Raw genomic sequence first — 25,176 nt, 5'->3', positions numbered from 1 at the left:
GGCCACGCAGATTATGAACTTATCACACAGTAAAACATAAAGTACAAAATTAGCTGTTTTTTTTAAATACATGACATTACAAGTAAATTAACATCTGGCGTAAATACGATAAAAATGCAACTGGAAAATACGATAAATAATTTGTAACCATTTGCTTGATTTTAATTACTCAAGTGGATACTAATTGACCAGTTTAAAAGGATAGATACCAGTGCCAGGGTCATACATAATTTATTTACAATAATAACCAAATGTCCACGCTCGTAACATCTAATAGGAAACTATGAGTGCACATAACATTCAGTTTTTTACATTTAGCAGTTCTCTTAAAAACAATAAAATGACGTCATATGTTGTTAGAACTAACTCTTTAAACACGTATTTCTATTGCTAGAACATACATGTCTCTAAATACTGCAAATTCTAAAGTTAATTACCAATATAGTTAAGTTGTAAAAGAGAAGAGAAAAACTTCAGTCGATCTCCCTTGTTTAGAGTAGAGCTAATTGTCGATAAACATCTCTGGTAGATGAAGAAATGTAAAGCGTCGAAGACCCTCATGCTTGTAAACTCAGACATTATATCAGAAACAAAGTCGAGCAGTTCTTCAAAGCTTGGTGTCTAAAAGTAGGAAAAAAAATATTTAATTTTTAAAACTTGCAACTATATTTGTATCAGAAAAAAAAATCTTATCTAAAAAAAACGATTAATTATCATTTAATAAAATGAATCGCACCGTAAAATATTATGCATTTTCATGGTTTCTTTATTAAATGTTCATGTTCATGTTCGTGTTCTTAACGTGTTCGTGTACGTGTGCGTGTGCGTGTACGTGTACGTGTACGTGTACGTGTACGTGTACGTGTACGTGTACGTGTACGTGTACGTGTACGTGTACGTGTACGTGTACGTGTACGTGTACGTGTACGTGTACGTGTACGTGTACGTGTACGTGTATGTGTACGTCTACGTCTATGTCTACACCCTCGCCAACGCTTACGTTTACGTTTACGTTTACGTTTACGTTTACGTTTACGTTTACGTTTACGTTTACGTTTACGTTCACGTATACCTTCACGTTCACGTTCACGTTCACGTTCACGTTCACGTATACCTTCACGTTCACGTTCACGTTCACGTTCACGTTCACGTTTACATTTACATTTACATTTACGTTTACGTTTACGTTTACGTTTACGTTTACATTTACGTTTACGTTTACGTTTACGTTTACGTTTACGTTTACGTTTGCGTTTGCGTTTACGTTTGTGTTTGTGTTGTGTTTGTGTTTGTGTTTATGTTTACATTATGTTTGTGTTTACATTTATGTTTACGTTTGTGTTTACGTTTGCGTTTACGTATATTTTTATAGTTACGTTTACATGTATGTTTATAGTTAGGTTTATAGTTATGGTTATAGTTGATTTTATAGTTATGTATATAGTTATGTTATGGTTATTGATATGTTCATAGTTATGTTTATAGTTATGTTTATATTATCATAAGAACTCTATTACACTTGCCCCATAGAGTGTCAGGTTTGAAAAGGAACTTCACTAATAATGCAATGGTTCAATACGTGCATGTAAAAAGTACTCCTTACTCTAGATTGTTATTGAAAATTTAATACAATAAATAAGCTATACACTTTTCTTTAGAGATAAAGTTTACAATAATAACGTTTGTTTCTTTTATTATTTGCAGTGATAAAAAATTGTAAAGCAAATAAATAACTTTAAATAACTGATAATCTTTGTGCCATTAAAAAAGTTGTTGAATTTTGCAAAAACGTTTCCTATTGAAGATGTTTTTAACTCAGCCGATTAAAAATTAATTATTTTGTTGGATCCTCATACAAAAAAGTAACATATAACTTTACATTTAAAGCTATAAAAACTGTTTGCGAAATGCAATTTCGAAAATAATCTTTTTTACACTTAAAATGCTATGATTTACATTCAAATACAACGTTCATCTTAACGACCGTTTTCAAAAAATTAATTTGTATTACCTGTTTATTGAGAACAGAAGCTGACATTTTTAAAAAACAACTGATTGACCTGTAATGTTAAAAAAATACTGTTACATAAATTATCGCCTATTGAACAAGATTGAATATGTAATTGTTTGTATGCAATAATTGTAAGCATGTTTCTTTTACCTTACTATCAACAGTGAATGCGTAAACACACCATGTTGTATTGTTTGTTGAATCTGCTTATATTTTGAAATACGCAAAGTAAATATAATTTTACTTTTGGTTATAAGTAACTTATAAGATACAATATTAAAGATAGCATTTTGAGGCGCCAATTTTTTCAGCGATTTCATACGTGCTTGCCATACATATCTAGGGATAATATTAGGCAATATAATCAAAACACTAATTTAATGTTTTCCATATACAGATTATTTTATACCATGAGTGTACTTTGTTGAATAGAGGTTATAAATTAAATAGCAAAAAATTCTAACTGAAACTTCTATGAGAAAAAGAACACATTCTCAAACATTGATGAAGTCAAAGCTACTACACCTATAACTGACATATGGTTTGATCAAAGGAACACAATGTCGCGCGCATATTTTAGACATAAATCCAATCCAGTTCAATCTAGTTACGCCTAGTGCTGTGTGAATCACGTTCTGATTATGTCTACATAATAAAACCTTTTCTTTTATAACAATATACTTAAAATGTATTAAATAACTAAATATATGATATTTTATCCTAATATATAAAAGCCCATATGCAAACTTATCTCTTTCTATCTCTCTCTCTCTCTCTCTCTATTTTGTTACAAAGTCGTCAGTATATTCAGCGATATATAAAAAAGGTAGAAATACGGACTTTTGTTGAAAATAATATGGTGCATATTATAAATGTATAAAATAATTTTTTTTCAAGAAGGAAAATATAAAAAGGCATATTCAAATGTAGAAACACATTTCTAACTAAAGAGTGTATTGTCGTGTTTTACACGTTTGATTTTGATGCATGAAAGACAAGGTGATTTGGTGTCGCGTGGAGGGGTAGGTTTAGATCCCTTTGGATTTGACAGTTCGGTCTCAACTTGGACTATAATCTGTACCTTTGTCTACCGTTGGCGTTGAAATATCACTTTCTTTTAAAATTACTATTGTCGTGACAGAACGCAATAAACAATGACGTCACAAGACACATGTTTAAACTAAGGAAATAACACAAACTAAAGGCGTCATCTTACAATTTTAGAATATAAAGAAATGAACTATTTCATTCAAATTTGATTTAAATCTACTTATCAAGACGTACGCTGTGAAAGGTATACAATTTTCTCGGCCTAAACTTATAAAATTTACTTTATTAATTTGAAATCTAGATCGAGCTCTAGAGCTACGAAAAACTAGACTTAAGGCAGCTGCAGATTCTAGATCTTGATTTAGATACAGATCTAGATTTGGAGCTACGTAAAAACTAGATTTAAGTCAGCCTAGACTCTAGATCTAGACTCTATCACGAAGTTTTTATACATACTAAACTATTTCAGACCTACATTTTATATATATATATATATATATATATATATATATATATATCTATATTATATATATATATATATATATATATATATATATATATATATATATAGCAAAGAGATCAGGCGCTTCAAATTTGGCAGGTTCCTGCCTTAGGGCAATAGAAAACGAGCGCTAGTGACGATTGGCCGTAAAGTCCACTGAGAGGGGTCAAAACTAACCTAGACTGAGCGGCGACTAATATGGGCTACATTAAGGAAATAACTTTTGCCGAACGATCCCAATTGATACTTTGTGTCAGAAAAAACTCGCATATCTAGGAAAACTTTCTAAAGTGATCAAAACTAGACAGTCGTATTTCCCTGTATAATTTTTGTATTCTATGTGAAAAACAGAGGGTAATTTTAACAACGATTATAAGGTAGCCTACTTATCGTCTGTTCATCTGGCTAATTTTTGCATGATCCTAGATAAATGGGTAGGCTAAATAGAAAACTGTCGGTTTCATTGAAAGCGATCGACGGGGGCTAAAACGTGTCAGCATGAGCAATATTACGAAAAAAAACTTTTGCAGAACGACCTCTCTTGATATTGTATGATAGAACAAAGCATAGACGTGTCAGATAAAACTCCCCATATCCAGGAAACATCTAGAAATTGGCTAAAAGTCGTATTTCCCTCTATTATCATTTTATTTTATGTTAAAAATAATGGGGTAATTTCAACAAAGATTTTAGGGTACTTATCATCTGTTCATCTGGCTACTATTTAGCATGCGACTAGATAAAAGGTTATGCAGTATGGAAAAACTGTCAGTTTGACTCAAACCCTCGTTGCAGACTAAAATGTGACCGCGAGGGAAATTCTCTTTATATGAACTATATTACGAAAACAACTTATATAATATATAGAATCTTTGTATTTTATGTCAATAACAGGGTAACTTCAAAACACATTTTAATGTTTAACCTCTGTATATGTGGCTAATTTTTTGCAAGTACCTTTATAGAAGACTGTGCCTTATGAAAATACTGTTGGTCAGAACCAAAGCCCTCGACGAGGGCTTAAGAATGACGGCTAATGAAATTCTCCTTATTTGAGATATATACAAATAAATTGCCGAACGATCCCCCTAATATTTTGTGAGGTCGTAGATTGACCCTGGAGGGTAACAGAATAACATTATTTCCGTCGGAAAAAAAGCCCATAAGGTTTGTTAGATTTGTCTAGATGCCGTATTTTCTTATATAAACAATTGTTTGTGAAAAAGTAAACAAGGGAGGTAACTTTTCAAAATAATATTTTTTAAATAATGTTTTATACTATTTTAAGAACAAACAAAAATCCGATATTATAGTATTCGTTTACATAGATATTTTGTTATAAATTAAGAAATGTATTGTATTGATATTGTATTTTTTTGGGTAAGTGAATTTAATATAATATTTGTTTTATACTATTAAGGAAGCCTTTGCAGTTCTAATAACTTTGCGCGTAATTAGTTTGCAAATACTCCAACAATAATAGCATGACGTGAAATTACTTAGACTCTTTAAACTCCGGCCCTGATCATTATACAATCATTTTACACACCAGCTAAACATCAAATAAATTAGCAATTAAATTTTCAAAAGTTTTTTAAAAATACCAAGGTTTATATAAATCTTTGGTTGCTTAACTATGGAACTAGCTAACTTGGGATAAAATTTAATTTGAAATATTAGTGCCTATTCGCGTAACTTAGGTTTTTTTCGCGGACTCTCTATGTAAACTATACCACTAATTTTGTATAATTTCTGAATGTCCCAGATAGCTGAGTTGATAGTCTAATAGTTACCATGCGGGTGGTAAGGGTTCGAGACACATCATGTCAATGTTCATTTTTTTCAAATTTAAAAAATTGTGAATGCTATAGTTGCCTATCGGGACTTCACAAGACATGGGGCAGGTGAAGTAGAGTTCACCTGTCCAGTGTTCCTCAGATTGTATTTTTTATCAATTAAAAACATATTTCGGCCGAGCATGGCTCTTGTGACCTAATTAGGTCTTTTCTGTCCTTATGTAAATTAGTTTCTTGGTTTAAGTATCGACCTTGGGAGAGTTGTACGGTCACCTGAACTCCTCCGTCACGTCGTGTGATGAGATTTTAATTGGTTGTTCCGATCCTTAGCAGATCCTCGACCAATGGTCTTACGACATTAAAGTAACCTCCCTTGGTTTTGCTCTTGTATAAAAACTACAGAACACGAAATCTCAGGGCAGCTTTTGACCCCAGAGAGTGCCGTGTGTGTGTGACGCCATTTTGAGTTGTTTAGTTTGTGGCGGCATTTGATTTCCTTATTATAGGTGTTTTTTTTAGCGCCATTGGGTGTTTCTAATATTTTCCCACGTTTTCTTTAACTTGCTTTCTCTGTTTGTTTTTTTATTTGTTTGTTTGTCTTTCCAATCCAATCTTGCGATCGAAATTTCTGGCACTTCCCAGTTAGCTAGCGCGCTGAAATTTTCAGGGAAGCTTTGTTTTGGATGACAATTGAATATTCTATTGTTTTTATTACTAAATTAATCCATGGAAACATTTTATTGATCATTTTAGACCGCTATATAATTGTAACAAAAAACGTGGGAAAAAAGGGACATTACCCAGTAACTGTAATTTGATGAAAACAAGATTCGGTACTCCCCCTCTTTTTGCTTACTGAGTAGTTGTCACGCTGTGTTTGTGTACAAACAACCAGAACGTAACAACTGGTGGCCAGTATGGGGGAGACGATATGGTCGAGTGGTTGGGCACACGATTGCTATCCCACTCGACACGGGTTCAAATCGATGTGTTCTAGTCAGTAACGTATTCACACAACGTGTTTTTTACGAGTTGTCTTTTTACGAGTTGTCTTTTTACGAGTTGTCTTCGTTTACCCAAAAAAAAAGTGAAAAGATAAAATCGATAGCAAGATTTACATGCAAACAAACAGACAAACACTAAAAAGTAGAAAATAATAATCATTAAAAAAGTTTTAAAAAACCCACGTTTTCTGATTGAACTAAAAAGTAGAAAATAAATACTATACATCACAATAATGCAAGCGATCACTCTACTATAAGCTATCAAAAACGTGGGGCGCCGTGATTTTTCTTACAGTTTCTTATACTGTTGACTCTCTACAAGCTCCCTAATAAAAGTCAATAGTATTATCTAATCAATAGTAATATAACTTTTACTTCGGCGCCCCACGTTTTTCATCGCTTATAGTAGAGTGATCGCTTGCATTATTGTGATGTATAGTATTTATTTTCTACTTTTTAGTTCAATCAGAAAACGTGGGTTTTTTAAAACTTTTTTAATGATTATTATTTCCTAGGTGTATTATCTCACCAATGCCACATCGGTGATATTTGTTATCTAGTTTAGAGATTTATTTCACTAACTGTGAGACGGCTGTAAGTTGATTTTTTTTTATTACTATTACTCTTAGTTTCTATTATATTTTGGTTAGACGAAGTGTCATTTTTCCATACTTGTACACTTATTAAACAGTTGACAGTTACGCCTAGTTATGAGTCACATCATTTCTACGTGTCTACTCCCCTAGATCGTTTTTGACGAGCCCACGTAGTTTTTGTTGTGTTCATACTGTCTAGTGGATCTGTCAATAACTACACTTAAACGATCTGATATGCGGCTGTCACATAGCGATCATAATACTCTGACTACACTATCCAAGTCAAATGCTAAGGACAAAGCATTAGGTGAACTCTACTTCACCTGCCCTGTATCCCGCCCAGTTCCGATAGGCAACTTTATCATTTACATCGAAAAAAAAAATTCATTAACATGTGTCTAGAACCCGTGCCACCGGCATGGTAGCCTATTACACTACCACCTTAGCTATCTTGGCTCGTCACGAAAGTGACGTTTTTTGTTGCCTATCTGCTTAAGATACTTTATTTACTCGAATAGGCCCTAGATCTAGTATTATTTCAAATTCAATGTTATCTTAAATTAGCCAATTTCACCATTCATGAAAAAAGAACAAAGAAACTTAGAACATATACATGAATGCTGATGACAATGATCATAGACAATAATTAAATATACACAATAAAATAAAATATAAAGAATCACTGGCAATAAGTAAGAATTTTTTTTAAAAGAAATAATACTTACTGTTTACAATTGTGAAGATCATGTCCCTTGGTTTCGAAATTATCGTTAAGTTGCACTTGTAGTATTTGATCTGTAAGTCCACAGTTGCTCAATGCTTCGATTTAAAAAAAAAAGTATTTAAACCTTCAACCATTATAAGGTTAATTTTAAAAATAGAATGATCTACTTTAAACTAGGTATATAGATTTACCTATTAACTCAAAATCTTCTATGATGTTAAAGAAATTCTCGCACATTTATACTTTATAAGAAAAATCAGTTTGAAATTTATTATAATGGTCGTTCCCTTGATTTTTTGTCTAATAAAATCATAGACTGAAAACACCCATCTCCTTAAATACATATGACAGTAATAGTTTACAAGGACACAGTCAGTGTAGGTTAGTTTTCAGTTATCTTAAAATTAATTACTGAGAAGGGTAGATCTCCCCGACGGTTTGAGACTAAACTAAGTGCTTCAGTAGAAAAAAGCGTTTTAAATGTGCATGCAAGTACCATAGCTATGTCAGGTGAGATTAACAAACATACATCAACAATGAATTTATGTAACATACATTATTATAAGGTTTATATATAAATCTACCATTATGTGTATCATTTTGTACACACAGGGCCAACGTATTTAAAAAAAGAAATATGTAACACATACCTGTTTTAAGTTTTGAAGTAATGTGATGGAAAGCAGATTTTGACTTCTTTTTATCTATTGTTTTATCATAGAACAACGAAAGCATGTCAATAACTTGTGTATGTGCATTTTGAAACGCAATAAAACATAAGTCGACTAAATACACAGTGGGCAGAACCAGAAACAACATGTTGCCTCTTTCCATAGATACATCGTTAGCTAGATTGTTTAGAAAAATATTTAACGTTTTCTCGTGTCCAGTTTCACATGCAGTCATAAACGCATCCCAACCATTCTCATTGATTTTGAGCATATCTGCTCCACAGTGTATTAGAATATCTACGACCTTATCGTGTCCATTGTAACAGGCTAACATGAGTGCATTCAATCCATCTTTGTCCATATAATTTATGTCTGCTCCACTTTTAATTAGAGTGTCTACCACTTTGTCGTGCCCATATCTAGATGCAATCATTAATGCATTTGCATCCCACCCATCATCTTCTTCAACATGGATATCTACTCCACCATGTATTAGAATATCTACGATTTTGTCGTGTCCATTTTCAGTTGCAACCAATAACGCGTTAATTTTATTTTTGTTCATGTAGTTTACGTCTGCTCCACTTTTGATTAGAATATCCACGACTTTGTCATGTCCATAGTTACAGGCAAACATTAATGCATTCAATCCATATTTGTCGACATGATGTATGTCTGCTCCACGTTTAATATGAGTTTCTACGACTTGATCGTGTCCCTTGGTACAGGAAAACAATAATGCATTGTATCCATCTTTTGTGACATAGCGTGTATCTGCTCCACTACTGATAAGACTTTCTACAATCTTGACGTGTCCAAATAAAGATGCAATCATTAATGCATCCCATCCATCTTCTTTCACAGTGTTAATACATGCCCCACCTTTAATTAAAAGATTTACGACACTGTCGTGTCCATTTCGAGATGCAATCATTAATGCATTCCATCCATCTGCTTTCGCATGGTGTATGCCAGCTCCACAGTTAATAAGAAGGTTTACGACCTTTTCGTATCCACTTTGGGATGCAATCATTAATGCATTCCACCCGTCTTCATTTACATAGTTTATAGTTGCCCCACATTGTATTAAAACATGTACGACCTTATCGTGCCCATTTTGGGATGCAATCATTAATGCATCATACCCATCTTCTTTAACAAGATGTATATTTGCTCTATTTTGTATTAGAATATCTACCACCTTGTCGTGTCCATATTCAGCTGCAATCATTAATGCACTAAATTTATCATTGTTTACATTACATACTTCTGCTCCACATGTAATTAAAATATCTACGATCTTGTCATAGCCATATAGAGATGCCACCATTAATGCATCCCATCCATCTTCGTTTTTATATTGAAAACTTGCTCCACCTTTAATTAGAATATCTACGACCTTATCGTGTCCGTTTTGAGATGCAATCATTAATGCATCATACCCATCTTCTTTAACAAGATGTATATTTGCTCTATTTTGTATTAGAATATCTACCACCTTGTCGTGTCCATATTCAGCTGCAATCATTAATGCACTAAATTTATCATTGTTTACATTACATACTTCTGCTCCACCTGTAATTAAAATATCTACGATCTTGTCATAGCCATATAGAGATGCCACCATTAATGCATCCCATCCATCTTCGTTTTTATATTGAAAACTTGCTCCACCTTTAATTAGAATATCTACGACCTTATCGTGTCCGTTTTGAGATGCAATCATTAATGAATCCCCCCATCTATCTTCATTGATTATGCCTACTGAGTGTTTGATTAGAGTATCTACGACCTTATCGTGTCCGTTTTCAGATGCATACATTATAGCGTCATTCAAATGTGTGTTTACATACTGTCCGTCTGCGCCATATTCAATTAGAAAATCTACAACGTTATGGTGTCCATATCGCGATGAAAGCACTAATCCATTCATTCTAACTTCAATGTCACGCAAGTTTTCTATTCCATATTTAATTAAAACATCTACAACGTTGTCATGTCCGTTGTGTGATGCAAGCGTTAACGCACTCAGTCCAAATGGGTGTGCAGGGCGAACGTCTGCTCCACCTTTAATTAAAATATATACGACCTTGTCGTGTCCATTTAGTGATGCAACCATTAGTGCAGTCATCCCATTCTTGTTTGCATGGTCTATGTCTGCGCCACTTTTAATTAGTATATCCACGACCTGTTCGTGCCCATTGAGTGATGCGATGATTAATGCATTCAATCCGTTTTCTATAACATGTTTTGTGTCAGCTTTGTATTTAAATAGAAGTTCTACGACTTTTTCGTGTCCATTACGTGATGCAAACATTAATGCATTCCAACGATTTTTGTTTACATGCAGTACGTCTGCACCGCCTTTTAATAAAATGTCCACGACCTTGTCATGTCCATTGGCAGCTGCAATCATTAATGCATTCCATCCATCAAATATGACATAGTTTATATCTGCTCCACCTTGTATAAGAGTATCTACAACCTCGTCGTGTCCATTAAGTGATTCGATCATTAATTCAGTCAGTCCATTTTCGTGTACATTGTGTATGTCTTCTTCGCCTTGCATTAGAATATCTACGATTTTGTAGTGTCCATTTAATAATGCAAGCATTACTGCATTCATCCCGTTTTTGTTTACATAATCTATGTCTGCTCCAGCTTTAATTAGAATATCCACGACCTTATTGTGCCCTTTGAGTGATGCTATGATTAATGCATTCAATCCTTCATTAAGGACGTGGTGTATGTCTGCTCCACATTTAATTAGACTTTCTAGGACCTTGGTGTGTCCATTACGTGATGCAAGCATTGCAGCATTCCAACCTTTTTTGTTTACATGGCGTACGTCTGCACCACCATTTAATAAAATCTCCGCAACCTTGTCATGCCCTTTAGAAGCTGCAATCGTTAATGCATTCCATCCATCTACACTGACGTGGTGTATGTCTGCTCCACCTTGTATAAGAGTATCTACCACCTTGTCGTGTCCATTAAGAGATGCTAGCACTAACGCACTTTGTCCTTTGTCGTTAACATGGTCTATCTTTGCTCCACCTTTAATTAGAATACCAACGACATTCTCGTGTCCATTACCAGATGCAAACATTAATGCACTCCAACCATCCTCAGTAACAAGAAGTACGTCTGCCCCATGTTTTATTAAAACATCTACGACATTGTCTTTCCCATTTTGGGATGCAATCATTAATGTACTCATTAGATTAAAGTTATTAACGTCTGCTCCACCATTAATCAAAACATCTACGACCTTGTCGTGTCCATGTACTGCTGCAAGCTTTAAAGCATCCATTCCATTAACCCCTACATGTATGTCTGCTCCGCCTTTTATTAGAATATCTACGACCTTGTCATGTCCATTAAGAGCTGCGCACATTAATGCACTCAGTCCATTTTCATCTACATACTTAACGTCCGCTCCACCTGTGATCAGAATCTCTACGATCTTATCGTGTCCATTTTGCGATGCCATCATTAATTCACTGAAACCATTTTTTACATGACGAACGTCTGCTCCAGCTTTAATTAAGATATCTACGACCTTGTCGTGTCCATTTATTGATGCGTACGTTAAAGCACTTAGTCCATTTACATCTAAATGACCAACATCTGCTCCACCTTTGATTAGAACATCTACGACCTTCTCGTGTCCATTTACAGATGCTAAAATTAATGCGTTGAAACCACTTCCGTTTACTAAGAGTACGTCGGCTCCAAGGCTTATTAAAATATCAACTACTTTGTATCGCCCATTTTTAGACGCTATCATTAGTGCATTGAGTCCTTCATTATTAACACAGTGTATGTTTGCTCCACCTTCAATTAGCATATTTACGATATTATCGTGCCCATTTTTAGAAGCAAACATTAAAGCACTCCAACCATTCTCGTCTACATGAAGTACGTCTGCTCCACTTTTAATTAGAGTATCTACGGTATGGTCGTTTCCATTTTCAGATGCAAACAATAATTCATTCCGTCCATCTTCGTTTACCAAGTTTGTATTTTGTAAGATTGGTCTAGACGCCATCGTGTGAGCACGGACGATATAATTTTTGCATGAAGCTCAATACAACTGCCAATTTATGTTATTGATTGTGTACAGCATTTCAGGAACTAATTGTCTGTAAAAGATATAATTACGTAGCTCAGAATTCTGAAAAAAAATTGGCTAACATGAATTCCCTGGACTTAACCCCTCCCACTTCAACAAAATCAACCTACAAAAGCCCCCTGAACAAATACCCCCATGTTGATGGTTTATATCCAAGTGAGTTATGACAGGGAGCCGTTTTATATCTTGTTAACGAAGTTTCTTGATAGTCATTTTTAAAACGAGACTCTTTATAAATTTATCTGAAACGACTGAAAAACGTTACCCCAAATTCTGTAAAGATATAAAGTTGCGCTTTTCACCCTTCCCTATAAGTACAACACTGAGTTGACATTTTCTACATGAGTGCTATTAACATGTAACCATACATTTTTTTTTTCTGTGCGCCACATAATTTTGCACGGTTTTTCTGAACAAGGGTCAAAGTTTATATATATATATATATATATATATATATATATATATATATATATATATATATATATATATATATATATATATATATATATATATTATATATATTATATATATTATTCGCAAAGTGGCGAAAACAGCCCCTCCCCTCCATAAATGTTCTCGTCAGTAATTATCAACTCCCTAAAGTTTTATGGCACTCTGTGTCGAATTGCAATCGTCTTTTATTTTTATAAACCGAAAATATAGAAATAGCGGACCATCCCGTGGCGCCGCCCTTGTGCAATTGAAAACATTCTTTTTTACAGAAACCTCAACTGAAGTGTTCTAATTAACTCCCCAAAGTTTGATGGCGATTGGATAAACGGTGTCAAACCGCAATCGACGTTTATTTTTATATACCGTATATGGAGAAAAATCGCACCCTGCTGTGGCGCCGCCCTTGCGAAATTAAAAATGATTTTTTACAGAACCTTTCCACAGAGTGTTCTAATGAACTCACCATAGTTTGATGGCAATCGGATGAACGCTGTCAAACGAAAATCGACTTTTATTGTTATATACCGTATATAGAGAAAAAGAAGTTGCGCCCTGTTTTTTTTTTTTTCGCACAAACCTCCCCAAAATTTTTCTGAACAATTTCCCAAGGTTTCAAGGTGATGTGATGAGAGGTGTAGTAATGCATAAAAGACACACAGACACACACACACACATATATTGCTTTATATATATGTATATATATATATATATATATATATATATATATATATATATTTATATATATATATATATATATATATATATATATATATATATATATATATGTGTGTATGTATATTAGATATATACCATTTTATAGCAAATACAATTCATCCAAACACGGCACACCAAATACAACTATATAACACGGAAAATACCGTACAACAAATACGACACAAAAATCCGAAGCAATCATTACAACATAAAGTATAAGTGATGTGTTTGCATAACATACGTATATTTTATACATTGTAATAAAATAAGGTTTAAATAAACTTGGTAAAAAAATAATGGTTTAGTTTCCAGACTTGCGTGGAAAAAAATGTAGTTATACATATAGGATAAACGTAATTAAAAATACATATTTAGCCTACCTTTGTACACGTATTTTAATTCAGAACCTTTGTCAGTGTTAATAATACGAAAGAACACAAGAATCTACAGTCGTGCGCGTATGATGTGTTAAGTGCTGGGTTTTCAATTTCTATTTTTAGATACACGAGTAGATGAATACAACGTGAATTAGGCTTGAGTGTGTGTTTAGCAGGATATAAAAGTATCACGACTGGCCTACAACTACAGGCCTAGCGATGAGCACATAACTGCAAGGAGAACTTGTCACTTGTAAAGTTCAAGCTGGTTATACCCACTTAATAGGCCCAAAAATACATGAACAATAGTATAGTTGCTACGTATTAACACTTTAAGGACTGTAAGAATTCTGATGTTAATCTCTTAGACAGAATGCTTTGCCTGTCAAAAATATGACTATTTTTTTTTACTGGCAATACAGTTTCTGAAATTAATATTTCTACTCGTGTTCAATAACATCACACACATTATGGTAATGTGAAATCATGTTTTGTTGTAACTTTCATGTGTGTAGTTTAATAATAACTGATAAATGACACACGAAAAGTAACAACGTGACAAAATGGAATAATGCCTGAAAACACAACACATGTTGTTCTGTTTTGTTTACACACATTTCTTTTGTTCATTATTATATTGTTGAAGTTAAAGTATTCTTGTAGACTTTTCATACCGGTTTTAATTTTTTAGAAGAGAGTAGCGGCACGTGTTTATAAGAGTCCATTAAACCATTTGACATAATATGACCAGGCCTCTAAATGATACTTGAGTTTGAGACTATTTGATTTGCAATTTTGTTTTCGCCATTGCATTTGACACTCTATATTTGACCAACGGCATACACATCGTGCAATTTAAGAAACTCTGATTGAAACAACCAAAATGGTAGTAAAAGTGTTTATAAGTAGAAAATTTGCTTTGAGGAAGTTAATTGAGAAATATCACTGGGGTTAGTTGATCGCATACAAATGACAAGGGGTTTAATGATATAGAGCAGGGGTCTCCAAACTTTTAAGCCCGAGGGCCGCATTAACTATCTAATATCAGTTCAAGGGCCAGAGTAGAGTTACTTCCATGCATCCATTGAGATGGCGGTGTCCCCCGTGCCGCCCCCCTTAAACAAAAAAAAAAAAATTATATAGAAATATAAACACATTTTAAATGCACCCCCTTCCTTCTAGGAGAAAAAGTCTGTAAGAAACACTGTGCAGCCGACAACACACTCAATGTCCAAGTTTGTTCTCCTCGGGCAAACACAAAAACCCACCCGCCATTTTTTGAACTTGTCTCTTAGGAGGTCATTTGCAATTCAATGACCTCCATCTGCAGTTCATCTGGGCAACTGGTTACATTTGCTTCAAATGGGTTTTAAAGCAGTCACACTTCTTCTGCCTATGAATCCTAGTCAGAAAACCGTTACTGAAACTGCAGCTTTAGGTCTTAGACGATAATTCATGCAAATGATGTGGGGAACTCAGCTGTTGCTTCAGCCATGAAGAGCTTGCACTGCTGAAATTGCGTCAAGTTGTTGCCCTGTACTTGTTCCAAAAACATGAAACAGCTGTCCAGCGACTCACCCATTGCAATTGAAAAATTGCGAAACTTGTTAGCAGTTTCCACTATCTGAGTGACAATATTTTCATCAATGTTTGCAACACGGAGGGCAAAGGTATTTATACCCAAAGCCAGATTTTCAAATTGTTTTAAATTTTTTGAGTAAAGTAGGCCTACCTCAGCCACTTCTAACAAACATTTTTTTCCGTAACAAAAAGATCTCTGCGGACCGGATGAGAGGACCTTGCGGGCCGCATCCGGACAGCGGGCCGTAGTTTGGAGACCCCTGATATAGAGTAATTGCTCGTCATCTATTATTTTAAAATGAAGCAACTTATGCATTTACAGTAGCTAGTTGCACAAGTAAATAAAATATGACGTCACAGGCTCTAAACCTTTCGTGAATAACAAATGTTAACCGTTTATCTTTGTTAACCGTTTAAAAACGATAGGGCGCGATTATGATTATATATACCTACCTTATTAGCAGCGGTTATTGACCGTATCCGCCATTAAATTATTATTTTAACTTTTTATTAGTTTTTGTTAATCTCATATTGAGTTTAAAAGGTGGGTTTTCAAAAATTTACTTAAAATAGTAAAACATTGAGACTAACTCTGTTTTTAATGGGATTATCTTTATTATTTTTTAAACTTTCTAACTAGCATTTTTTTTATGTTTATCCGTAGAAGACTGCAAAATGTCTCACAATCTAGGTACCCTATTAGTGGTATCGATACCGCATTTTCATGTTCGTTCGTTTTAAAGGAATTATGTCACCAATTTAATACCTTTTTTCTGAAAGAATTTTAATAGTTAAACTACTAAATGAGTAGATTCAAAGATAGTAAATTAACCTTTTTAAAATTATATAAATTGAGCTAATACGATGTGGCCTGTATTACGTGCTACTAATGATTGAATTAGGTATACGATAACTCAACACACAGTTGAAATTAAGTTATAAATAGAATTATTTAAAACTAAAAATAATGACAATACGTCCGATTTGAGTAAGACTATATACTTTTCACTTTAATATTTTAACTACGAAAATAATCTTTTTCTTAATGCACTATAATAGAGTCTTAAATCTAAAAATCGAGAAAAGCGGTATCTCTAATGCTTTGTCTCTCTATCCGTTGGTATTTAGATCAATTAAAATAAGAAAACGGTTAGACTTAATATGAATTTAGTGTGAGTGGGTACATATTTACTGCTATTTTCACAAATGTTTTTACTTTCTTCTTCAGACGCCCACAAGCTGTAAAACACGACTAACAAAATAGATACCGTAGGCCTAAGTATTAGCGATATCGATACTACCTTTCTCCACGTTCGTATTCCGTTATATGTGTATTATATTTGTAACCAATGAAGTTAACACTTTTGTCTTCTACTCAATGGTAGGTTCGATCTTTTATTGACAAATAACATCAAACTAAAACGAAAACCAAACAAACCTCCAAAGCCCCTAAGTCCGGTAAACCGTAAACAAGTCGGTACTGGTGTCTTCTATCTTGGTCTGGATTTACAACTCGTACCACGACCAAAGTCTAGTCTCCCGTCTCTCGTGTAGCTTCTGGTTATAAGGTCCGGTCTTGTGTCGATGAGTCCGTATATATACGCTACCACTAGAATCTAAGAATGTTCCTGAAGGTCTTAGCTGTAAAAGTGTCAGTTCGTCTTCCCCGTAGGTTACCTGTTCCTGCTATTCCCGGCCTATTGTCACGCCCCGGTCAGTTTCGGAGAGTTTATCATGTCGTAAACTGTCAGCCGTCCTGTAGTCCGCGAGCATGCCTTTGTGTTCAATTTAACAGCTTGTCCAGTACAATGCTGTCAGCGATCGTCTTTCTGGGGGCCACAGCAATTATGGTCACTCTGGCCACGCCCGGGTTGACGCGTGGGTATAGGTGATACGTCGCGTCGCGCTGTCCCCACCCCTAAAACAGCAGGGACACTGTTGTCGTAACTTACCCTAGTTACATCCTCCCCCTCCCACTTTCTTCGGTGACCACACCGAAGCCCAAACATCACATCAAAATTATCTACAAAAACAATTATCAATTACATCCTTTCATATCTCATGACATACAACATAATAAAGAAAACCTTGGACAATTTCCTACCATATTAGTCTCTTACTTTCATCCTTCCTTCACACATATCCTCGTCTAACACACACAGACGAAATTCCTTGACGTTTCGAACACCGCTTAACCCTTTAAACCAGTTAGATTTTGTATTTGACCTGTCCCATTCCTCCCCTCAATTTTTCTAACGTGTTAGCTAATAGATCAACTATTTTACCTAGCTGTTCTACTACATCCTCAACCTGACCGCCCTTTTCTTTACCGGCATTTATTTTCCACCCGTGTGAACGGTTTGTATTCCTTCTCATCTTTTCCCTTAACCATGGTTTTTGTAAAGCCTTTTTATTCCAAGCTCTATTGTCCCCTGAATGTACTGCCTTGAGTGGACGTTTTCTCACAACACACTCTACCTTATCTACAACTATTCTAATAGTGTCTTGAACGTGAGGGGCGCTATTCACCACCTGATTAGAGATCCTATCCCTAGTATCCCAACTGGCTTTTCCCTCCTTCCTACTTCTAGACCTATCCCTACTTTCATGATTGTTCAGTTTTAGGTCGCTACCTGCGCGAGCCATCCTATCATTTCTGTCGTTTAGCTTCCTCTGCCATCGTGACACGCCCTGATACCTGACCCGAGCATCAACCTGCCGGTCATAACCCTGGTTCCTCCAGTTGTGTCGGCATTGTCTAGTGGTGTGTCCAGGTACTGAACAAATCAAACAATGTGGTCTGCCATCTCCGCCCACTAGCGGTGGTACCCTGGTCACCACAGGCCGTTCCAGGCGATTGACCCCCGTATCAGTAGCGTTCACTCTTTCTACACCTGCTTCTATACGTGTTATCCTGTGCTCTAATTACTGCCATGTATTGAAAAGCTTGGGCAACATGGACTCTACAGGACTACGGACATCGGCATTTGTCTCATGTTGCTGGTTATCTGAAGGCCTCGGTGAATCTATCAACTCGGTAGTCATGACGTCATCATACCACCGCAAGGCCATGTTTCGTATATCAATGAATCGTAGAAGAGGGTTTCTATGTACATCTTCTCTAAGCTGCCGCGTCAACGTACGGTTAGCTAGGCCCTCTATAAACTGATCCCTTAATAAAGTAGCATCCACTGACGGTAGCTTTAACTGAACAGCATCGAATGCTTTCTTTAGCCGATGTGAAAACTCCCTCACCCCTTCACCGGGATTTTGTTTACATGCACAAAATATCTGCATTAACTGTGCACCCGACCTATTGTCCCCAAACGTCGCGGCGATCAACTCAAGTACCGCCTCTGGATCTTTCTGTACCTGTATATCATGACATCGAATTTCAGCCCTAACCAATTCTCCGACACTTCTAAGTATTAGTCGAAGTTTCTCCTCTTTTGTCATCGGTCGACACGCCCATACTTGTTTTATTTCTTCACAAAAATCTAAACAGCGGTCCCTGTCCCCATAAAATGTGTCTACTTCGTATTCTCCAGCTCCAACCATAACATATGTATATGCCATTTTTTCAATCTAACATAGCAGCTAAAAATAACATCTATGTACTAAATCAGTCTAACAATAACACACATTGGTATTACTAATTAACTAATTACTTGCTTGCATTTGCCTCCTGAAATGTCACTTATAACTGTTGAAAGTTCCTGTTCCTGAAAAAGTAAACCAATACACGTCTAACGTTCAAATACTCCAAGAAATAATGCAATCACCTCTGCTACAGTCCTAATACTCCACGAAATTGTTCTAGATTTGGCACCGTTAATTAATTGAAAAACTCGCTCTGGGTCCCAGGGATCAAGAATGTCATCACACAAAGTTCAAACTTCTAAATCTTGGGGAAATAAAACAATCCACTAGTACAGTTCAGTCACCAATGTATGCCTGTGTTGATACACCACGATTGATGACAGTGAACTTTGTGCACGTCCAACATGCACGGGTCCTAACACAACCTCGCCGTCGGTCTTGTCCGCTCCTCCGGTAGGCCTAGGGTGCCCTCGTCAGGTAGGCTTAGGGTGCCCTCGTCAGGTGACTCAGCGAACAATGGATGCCGTTAACGGCTAGTCTTGTTGGGTTTTACTGCTCGCAGCGCCAAATGTAACCAATGAAGTTAACACTTTTGTCTTCTACTCAATGGTAGGTTCGATCTTTTATTGACAAATAACATCAAACTAAAACGAAAACCCAACAAACCTCCAAAGCCCCTAAGTCCGGTAAACCGTAAACAAGTCGGTACTGGTGTCTTCTATCTTGGTCTGGATTTACAACTCGTACCACGACCAAAGTCTAGTCTCCCGTCTCTCGTGTAGCTTCTGGTTATAAGGTCCGGTCTTGTGTCGATGAGTCCGTATATATACGCTACCACTAGAATCTAAGAATGTTCCTGAAGGTCTTAGCTGTAAAAGTGTCAGTTCGTCTTCCCCGTAGGTTACCTGTTCCTGCTATTCCCGGCCTATTGTCACGCCCCGGTCAGTTTCGGAGAGTTTATCATGTCGTAAACTGTCAGCCGTCCTGTAGTCCGCGAGCATGCCTTTGTGTTCAATTTAACAGCTTGTCCAGTACAATGCTGTCAGCGATCGTCTTTCTGGGGGCCACAGCAATTATGGTCACTCTGGCCACGCCCGGGTTGACACGTGGGTATAGGTGATACGTCGCGTCGCGCTGTCCCCACCCCTAAAACAGCAGGGACACTGTTGTCGTAACTTACCCTAGTTACATATTATTAGGCCATTAGGTCTATTTAAAATTTAAAAAAAAAGATGTAAGTACGCTGTCTGAAATGTAATAAACCAAAGCTGGAAATTATTAATATAACAGTGGTTGATTAAATTCTCCAAGTAGACGGTGCGGGAACCAAATCTTATTAATAAAAGATATATTAGTTAAACACACATTTTACGAGTGTGTTCATAGTACAGCACCATAGAACAATCGAAAAGCACCAAAAACCCAACCCCACTTCACACACACAAACGTATACTAGCTAACAAAACACAAAGTTTTTACTCTGATACAACACTTTGCCAAGTTTCACCTTGACCCTATTTCCCCGCGTCTCCCTATCTACTGTTACTAACAGTAAGGGAAACGGGGCGGTACTTGAACCAAATCTAGGTTACTGTCTAGCTTGTACATGGAGTGACGCTATTAATTGGGTTAACTATAAATAAACTATAAAAAAATTGTGTTTAGTTAGTGAACTTTAAAAAAAACAACGTTTGGTGCAATTATTTAACAGAAAAGTAAAAGTGCAAACCAAAACAAAGCGCAGTGAAATTACGCAGGAGTGATCTCCTCTACACGTTCTAATATATTTCTTATAAAAGAGTAGGGGGAAGGATTGCTACAAATAAAAACATGATTTATTCGACATACATTTCTACCTAATTGCATTTTAATTGTGTTCAGCTGTGTTTACCTACACCGAATACTTTTATTCAATAAAGATTTAGATGTAAGATACATGCATGTTTTATCACACTTACTTTGACTGCACACAGGCGCATACAACTTGTACCTAGTTGACAACTGCCTGCCTCATGGAGGAGTGTCGCTAAGGTCGCTGGTTGAAAATGTTGCATCCGGCTTAAACTTATTCAAGGCTGTTCGTCACTTTAGCTGTCGTCCTTGTGTTAGATAGACGTGTACTGGGTTAGTTGAAACGGTTGGTTGATTTAGCGTCGCATATAATTAGTTGTAGAAAAAAAAACGCTTTGGTCGCCAAATATAAAAAATCTCATGGGCGATCAAAGCTTTTATTGAAATATATGTTTGTTAATTTTCTTATTTTTAGTTCAATTAAAAGCTTGTTGTTATAAAGGTTATTATATTTATTTTATTTTCCCCTTTTTCTTAATTCGTTCTAAATGAACGACTACAAATAACTGCCTTAACGTATTATTAGGAAATACACACAATAGAGAAATCAATTTGAATACAGCTAAGTAAGAAATTATATATACATTGTTAGAAAATTAATATAGTACACCCAACATATACCCCCCTCCTTTCCCGTTTCAAACACTATTAGTAAAATTCTACTTCACCAATAAATAAGTTGGTATAATTTAAATTTTAAATCAATAAAAATGATAATACACCATAGCAGATGGTGACCTAGGACTAGGGCAGAGGGGAAAACCCAACACAGTTGACTGCACACAGGTTTACAAGACGACTACGACACTTAATTAACTTGTGTGTAGGTGTATAGAGAAGTGGGCTGCAGACTCCATGGTTTATATGAAATGTTGTATGATACAAGTGCTTGGGGATATAAGTCATTTAGTTACGCTGACATTTTGTTATGCGAATTATATATACACACGTTGTTTTTATTATTTTTGGAAAATTTTTATTTTTGCATTTATGCAACACGTTATTGAACTATATTATAGCTTCATTAGTCTAATAGCTGTCTAAACATCTGTTGTAGAACAAAATAGCATCAAGTAGCATTTGATAGGTTTAACCGTACACGGAGTCAGTAGTATGTCAAAATGTCAGTCTTGTGTTGTCCATGATGCACATGACACGTTTAATTTTAATACAATATTTCATAGGATGGCACATTAAGAATTAAATACAAACGAAAATCTATATACAAAAAGCAAAGTTGTCGGGTAGCTTCAAATTTGGCAGGATCCTGATTTAGGGCAACTGAACACGGGGGCCGGTTCCGGTTGGCCGAAAAGTCCACGATGAGGGGGTCAAAACCGACCTCGAATGACTGGCGCTTTATATGAGCTATATATCGAAAAAAACATTCCAACGTATGAACCTCTTTATAACTCTTTATAAGCCGTAGACCGACCCTTGGAGGTGGCTTAAAAACACTATGACATATTCAGGAAAACTCTGAAAGACCTTTAGAACTGACTGGTCCGAATTTTCTCTATATAAATATAGTTAATTTTCTGGAAAACAATGACTCTTTTCAAAACGAAAGTTTGAAACTTTGGCTCTGTACATCTCGCTCATTTCTTTTCATAAACCTGGGTAAATGAATCGGCCTTATGGATAAACTATTGGTCAGCCTCTGTTCGCAAGGCGAGGGCTTAAAAGTTACCACGAGTAAAATTCTCCTTATATGAGGTATATATCGAAAACAAAACCCTTTGAAAACTCTTGGAGACCTACATCAGTCCCAGGAAATAAATAGTGCTACCCTCTGGAAAACCCCGGAACATTGTTTCAACTGACCAGAGGCCATATTTCCTGATATAAAAATAGTACTGTTTTTGTACGAAAAAAAAAGAAATACCATTTAAAACGTCTGAGTTCGTAGAAATACCCTCGTGGGTCACAACAAGGCGTTATCTTCGGGAAAACTTTGGATGGGCTTTAGAGCTGACCTGTCCGAATTCCATATATAAACATTGTTAATTTAAAAAAAAACGTTGACTATTTTTTAAAAAACTTTTTGGAACTTTGGCTCTGTACATCTGACTAATTTATTCCACATACCTGAGTAAATGAATCGGCCTTATAGATAAACTATCGGTTAGCCTCTGCCCGCACGTTGTGGGCTAAAAAGTGAAATTCTCCTTACATGAGCTATAAATAAAAAAAAACTAGCCGAACGATCCCCTGATATTTTGTACGGTCGTAGACCGACCCTGGATACCAACAAAAAAACTTTATTCCCGTCGGAAAAAAAACCAATAAGGTCGTTGACATTTTCCAGCTTCCGTATTTTCTTAAGTAAGCATAGCAACTTTTTGTGAAAAAAGTAAACAAATACTACGTCATCCGTTCAATTTACTAGGAAGTTACCTTTTTCAAATAATTATTTTTCAAACAATTTTATACAAGTGTACCACGCCAACATGTACACAATGAAACACTACAACAGCAAAAATAAGTGTGAATAACCTCGAAACCAAAGTAATTATGAATATTGACGTATGACTGTTGAGATCGTTCCCTTCACAATATTAACACGTGGTATGTCAGCGGAGTACCGATCTCATCAGTCGTACTTGACAGGATTGTAGTTAATCTAGCTGAAACTACTTTTTTAAAATGAAATAATAGATTGATAAGTAGAAAAGGAGGCGGTATGACTCGGGACAATATCTGGATGATGAGGGTTATGAGTATATGTGTGTAAAGTAAACATTCCTCTTTAGACCTAATGATCCTTTGGGCAGATGAAATGGAGCTCCTATGTTTCTTGTCCTCGGCATGTAAAGGGATAATGTGTTCAGCACTATGCCCAGCCGTCTTTACCTTCCCTAACGTGAGTTGAGTGGACTCAGGGACGTTCTTGTAACTTGAACCCAGATTCGAACTCGATCTATCGGGTTAGCAGTCTAGCGCCGTCCCGTTAAGTTATATGTGTAAGATAACAATTAAAATTGATGAAGGACTTGTCTGCATGTCCTACCAAATTAGGACGTTTCAAAATAGGAAGTAGAGAAGGTTAAAGTTTAGGCTAGGAAACAAACAAAAATAGAACTAGATAAGGCTGGATTAGATGAGGATCAAGCTAATAGCAAGGTTAACTCTGTCTAACATAAACCTCTTCCAGGTAGAACTTAAACTTTCCCAACGTGATTTAGTGAATGGTTCCGCCCACTAGAAACATAATGCCAATTGATATAGTACACATTCCCCAGGCCCTATCGTGTGTCGCGCGCCGTTTTATTTAGGTCACGAAAAAAATATTTCCCCTTAACAGAATTTTTAAAACCTAGGTGACCTACATTTCTCTGCCTGCAAAACCCGTGTATGTGTAATGGTAAACGTTCGCATTGGGACAAGATAGAAGGGCAGGTATTCGTAAGTTATTTTTATACATACGAACATTTAGATTATTTATTTATAATGAATATATTTTAAATCGCCATTCTGCTTTTTTGAAACTGTATTTACGATTTGTTATTTGACTTTTTAAAATACGTTTATTTCCCAATAATGTAGTGTGGGGTTGTTATGGGTTACTAACAAAAGAATGATATTCTAAAACTGATAATAATTTTAAAATGATTAACTCAAGAGTTTTTAAGAGCAAAATTAGAAAAAGTATATTTACGGAATCAATCAGCCCTAAACCTTAAAGAAAGCAAAATATATTTGTTGTCTTATTTTCAGTGTAGGGCCTACTTAAAAGATTGTTATTGTAAAAGATTATATGTTTTATTTTCCTTGCCAATATTTCAGCTTGGAGTAAAATTTTCGTCAGACTTTTCAGCAGTTCTGAAATGATCCTCATGGTTACACCTTGTGATAATTTCCATAATTTTTTTAAAAATCAGTTAAGTCGTTTGCGTTAACACGTATGTAAGTCAAATCATGTTTGTACTAAATATAACAATACTGGATGTTTCATCAGATGCGTCTCATGGCGGGGGAGGGTGGTGCGGAACGCACCGGGTGACACCATTTACTGGGGTGACTTACATACGTGCTACATACGTAAGCTTACATACGACTTACATTGTAAGCTTCCGTGCTGCCTGGTGTCATGGAACCCATATTGTTCAAC

General features: G+C 35.7%; 1 protein-coding gene across 1 annotated transcript in view; it reads right to left on the bottom strand.

Annotated features, from left to right (window-relative positions):
* The window catches only part of LOC131928781 (uncharacterized), a 28,602-nt gene extending 16,398 nt beyond the window's left edge, over positions 1–12,204 (bottom strand). The window contains exons 1-4 of the mRNA XM_059284909.1: positions 8,334–12,204; positions 7,685–7,778; positions 2,012–2,060; positions 438–621 (exon numbers count right to left, since the gene is read on the bottom strand). Coding sequence (XP_059140892.1) covers positions 438–621; positions 2,012–2,060; positions 7,685–7,778; positions 8,334–12,204 — 4,198 coding nt within the window. The remainder of the gene's footprint in view (positions 1–437; positions 622–2,011; positions 2,061–7,684; positions 7,779–8,333) is intronic.
* Between the last annotated feature and the right edge of the window lie 12,972 nt (positions 12,205–25,176).

This window comes from Physella acuta, unplaced genomic scaffold, assembly GCF_028476545.2.
Source record: "Physella acuta isolate Inbredline_101_S28 unplaced genomic scaffold, ASM2847654v3 ptg001547l, whole genome shotgun sequence".
Lineage (NCBI taxonomy): Eukaryota > Metazoa > Mollusca > Gastropoda > Physidae > Physella > Physella acuta.
The sequence above is the reverse complement of the archived record's forward strand: the minus strand, read 5'-3'. Positions and strand labels throughout refer to the sequence as shown.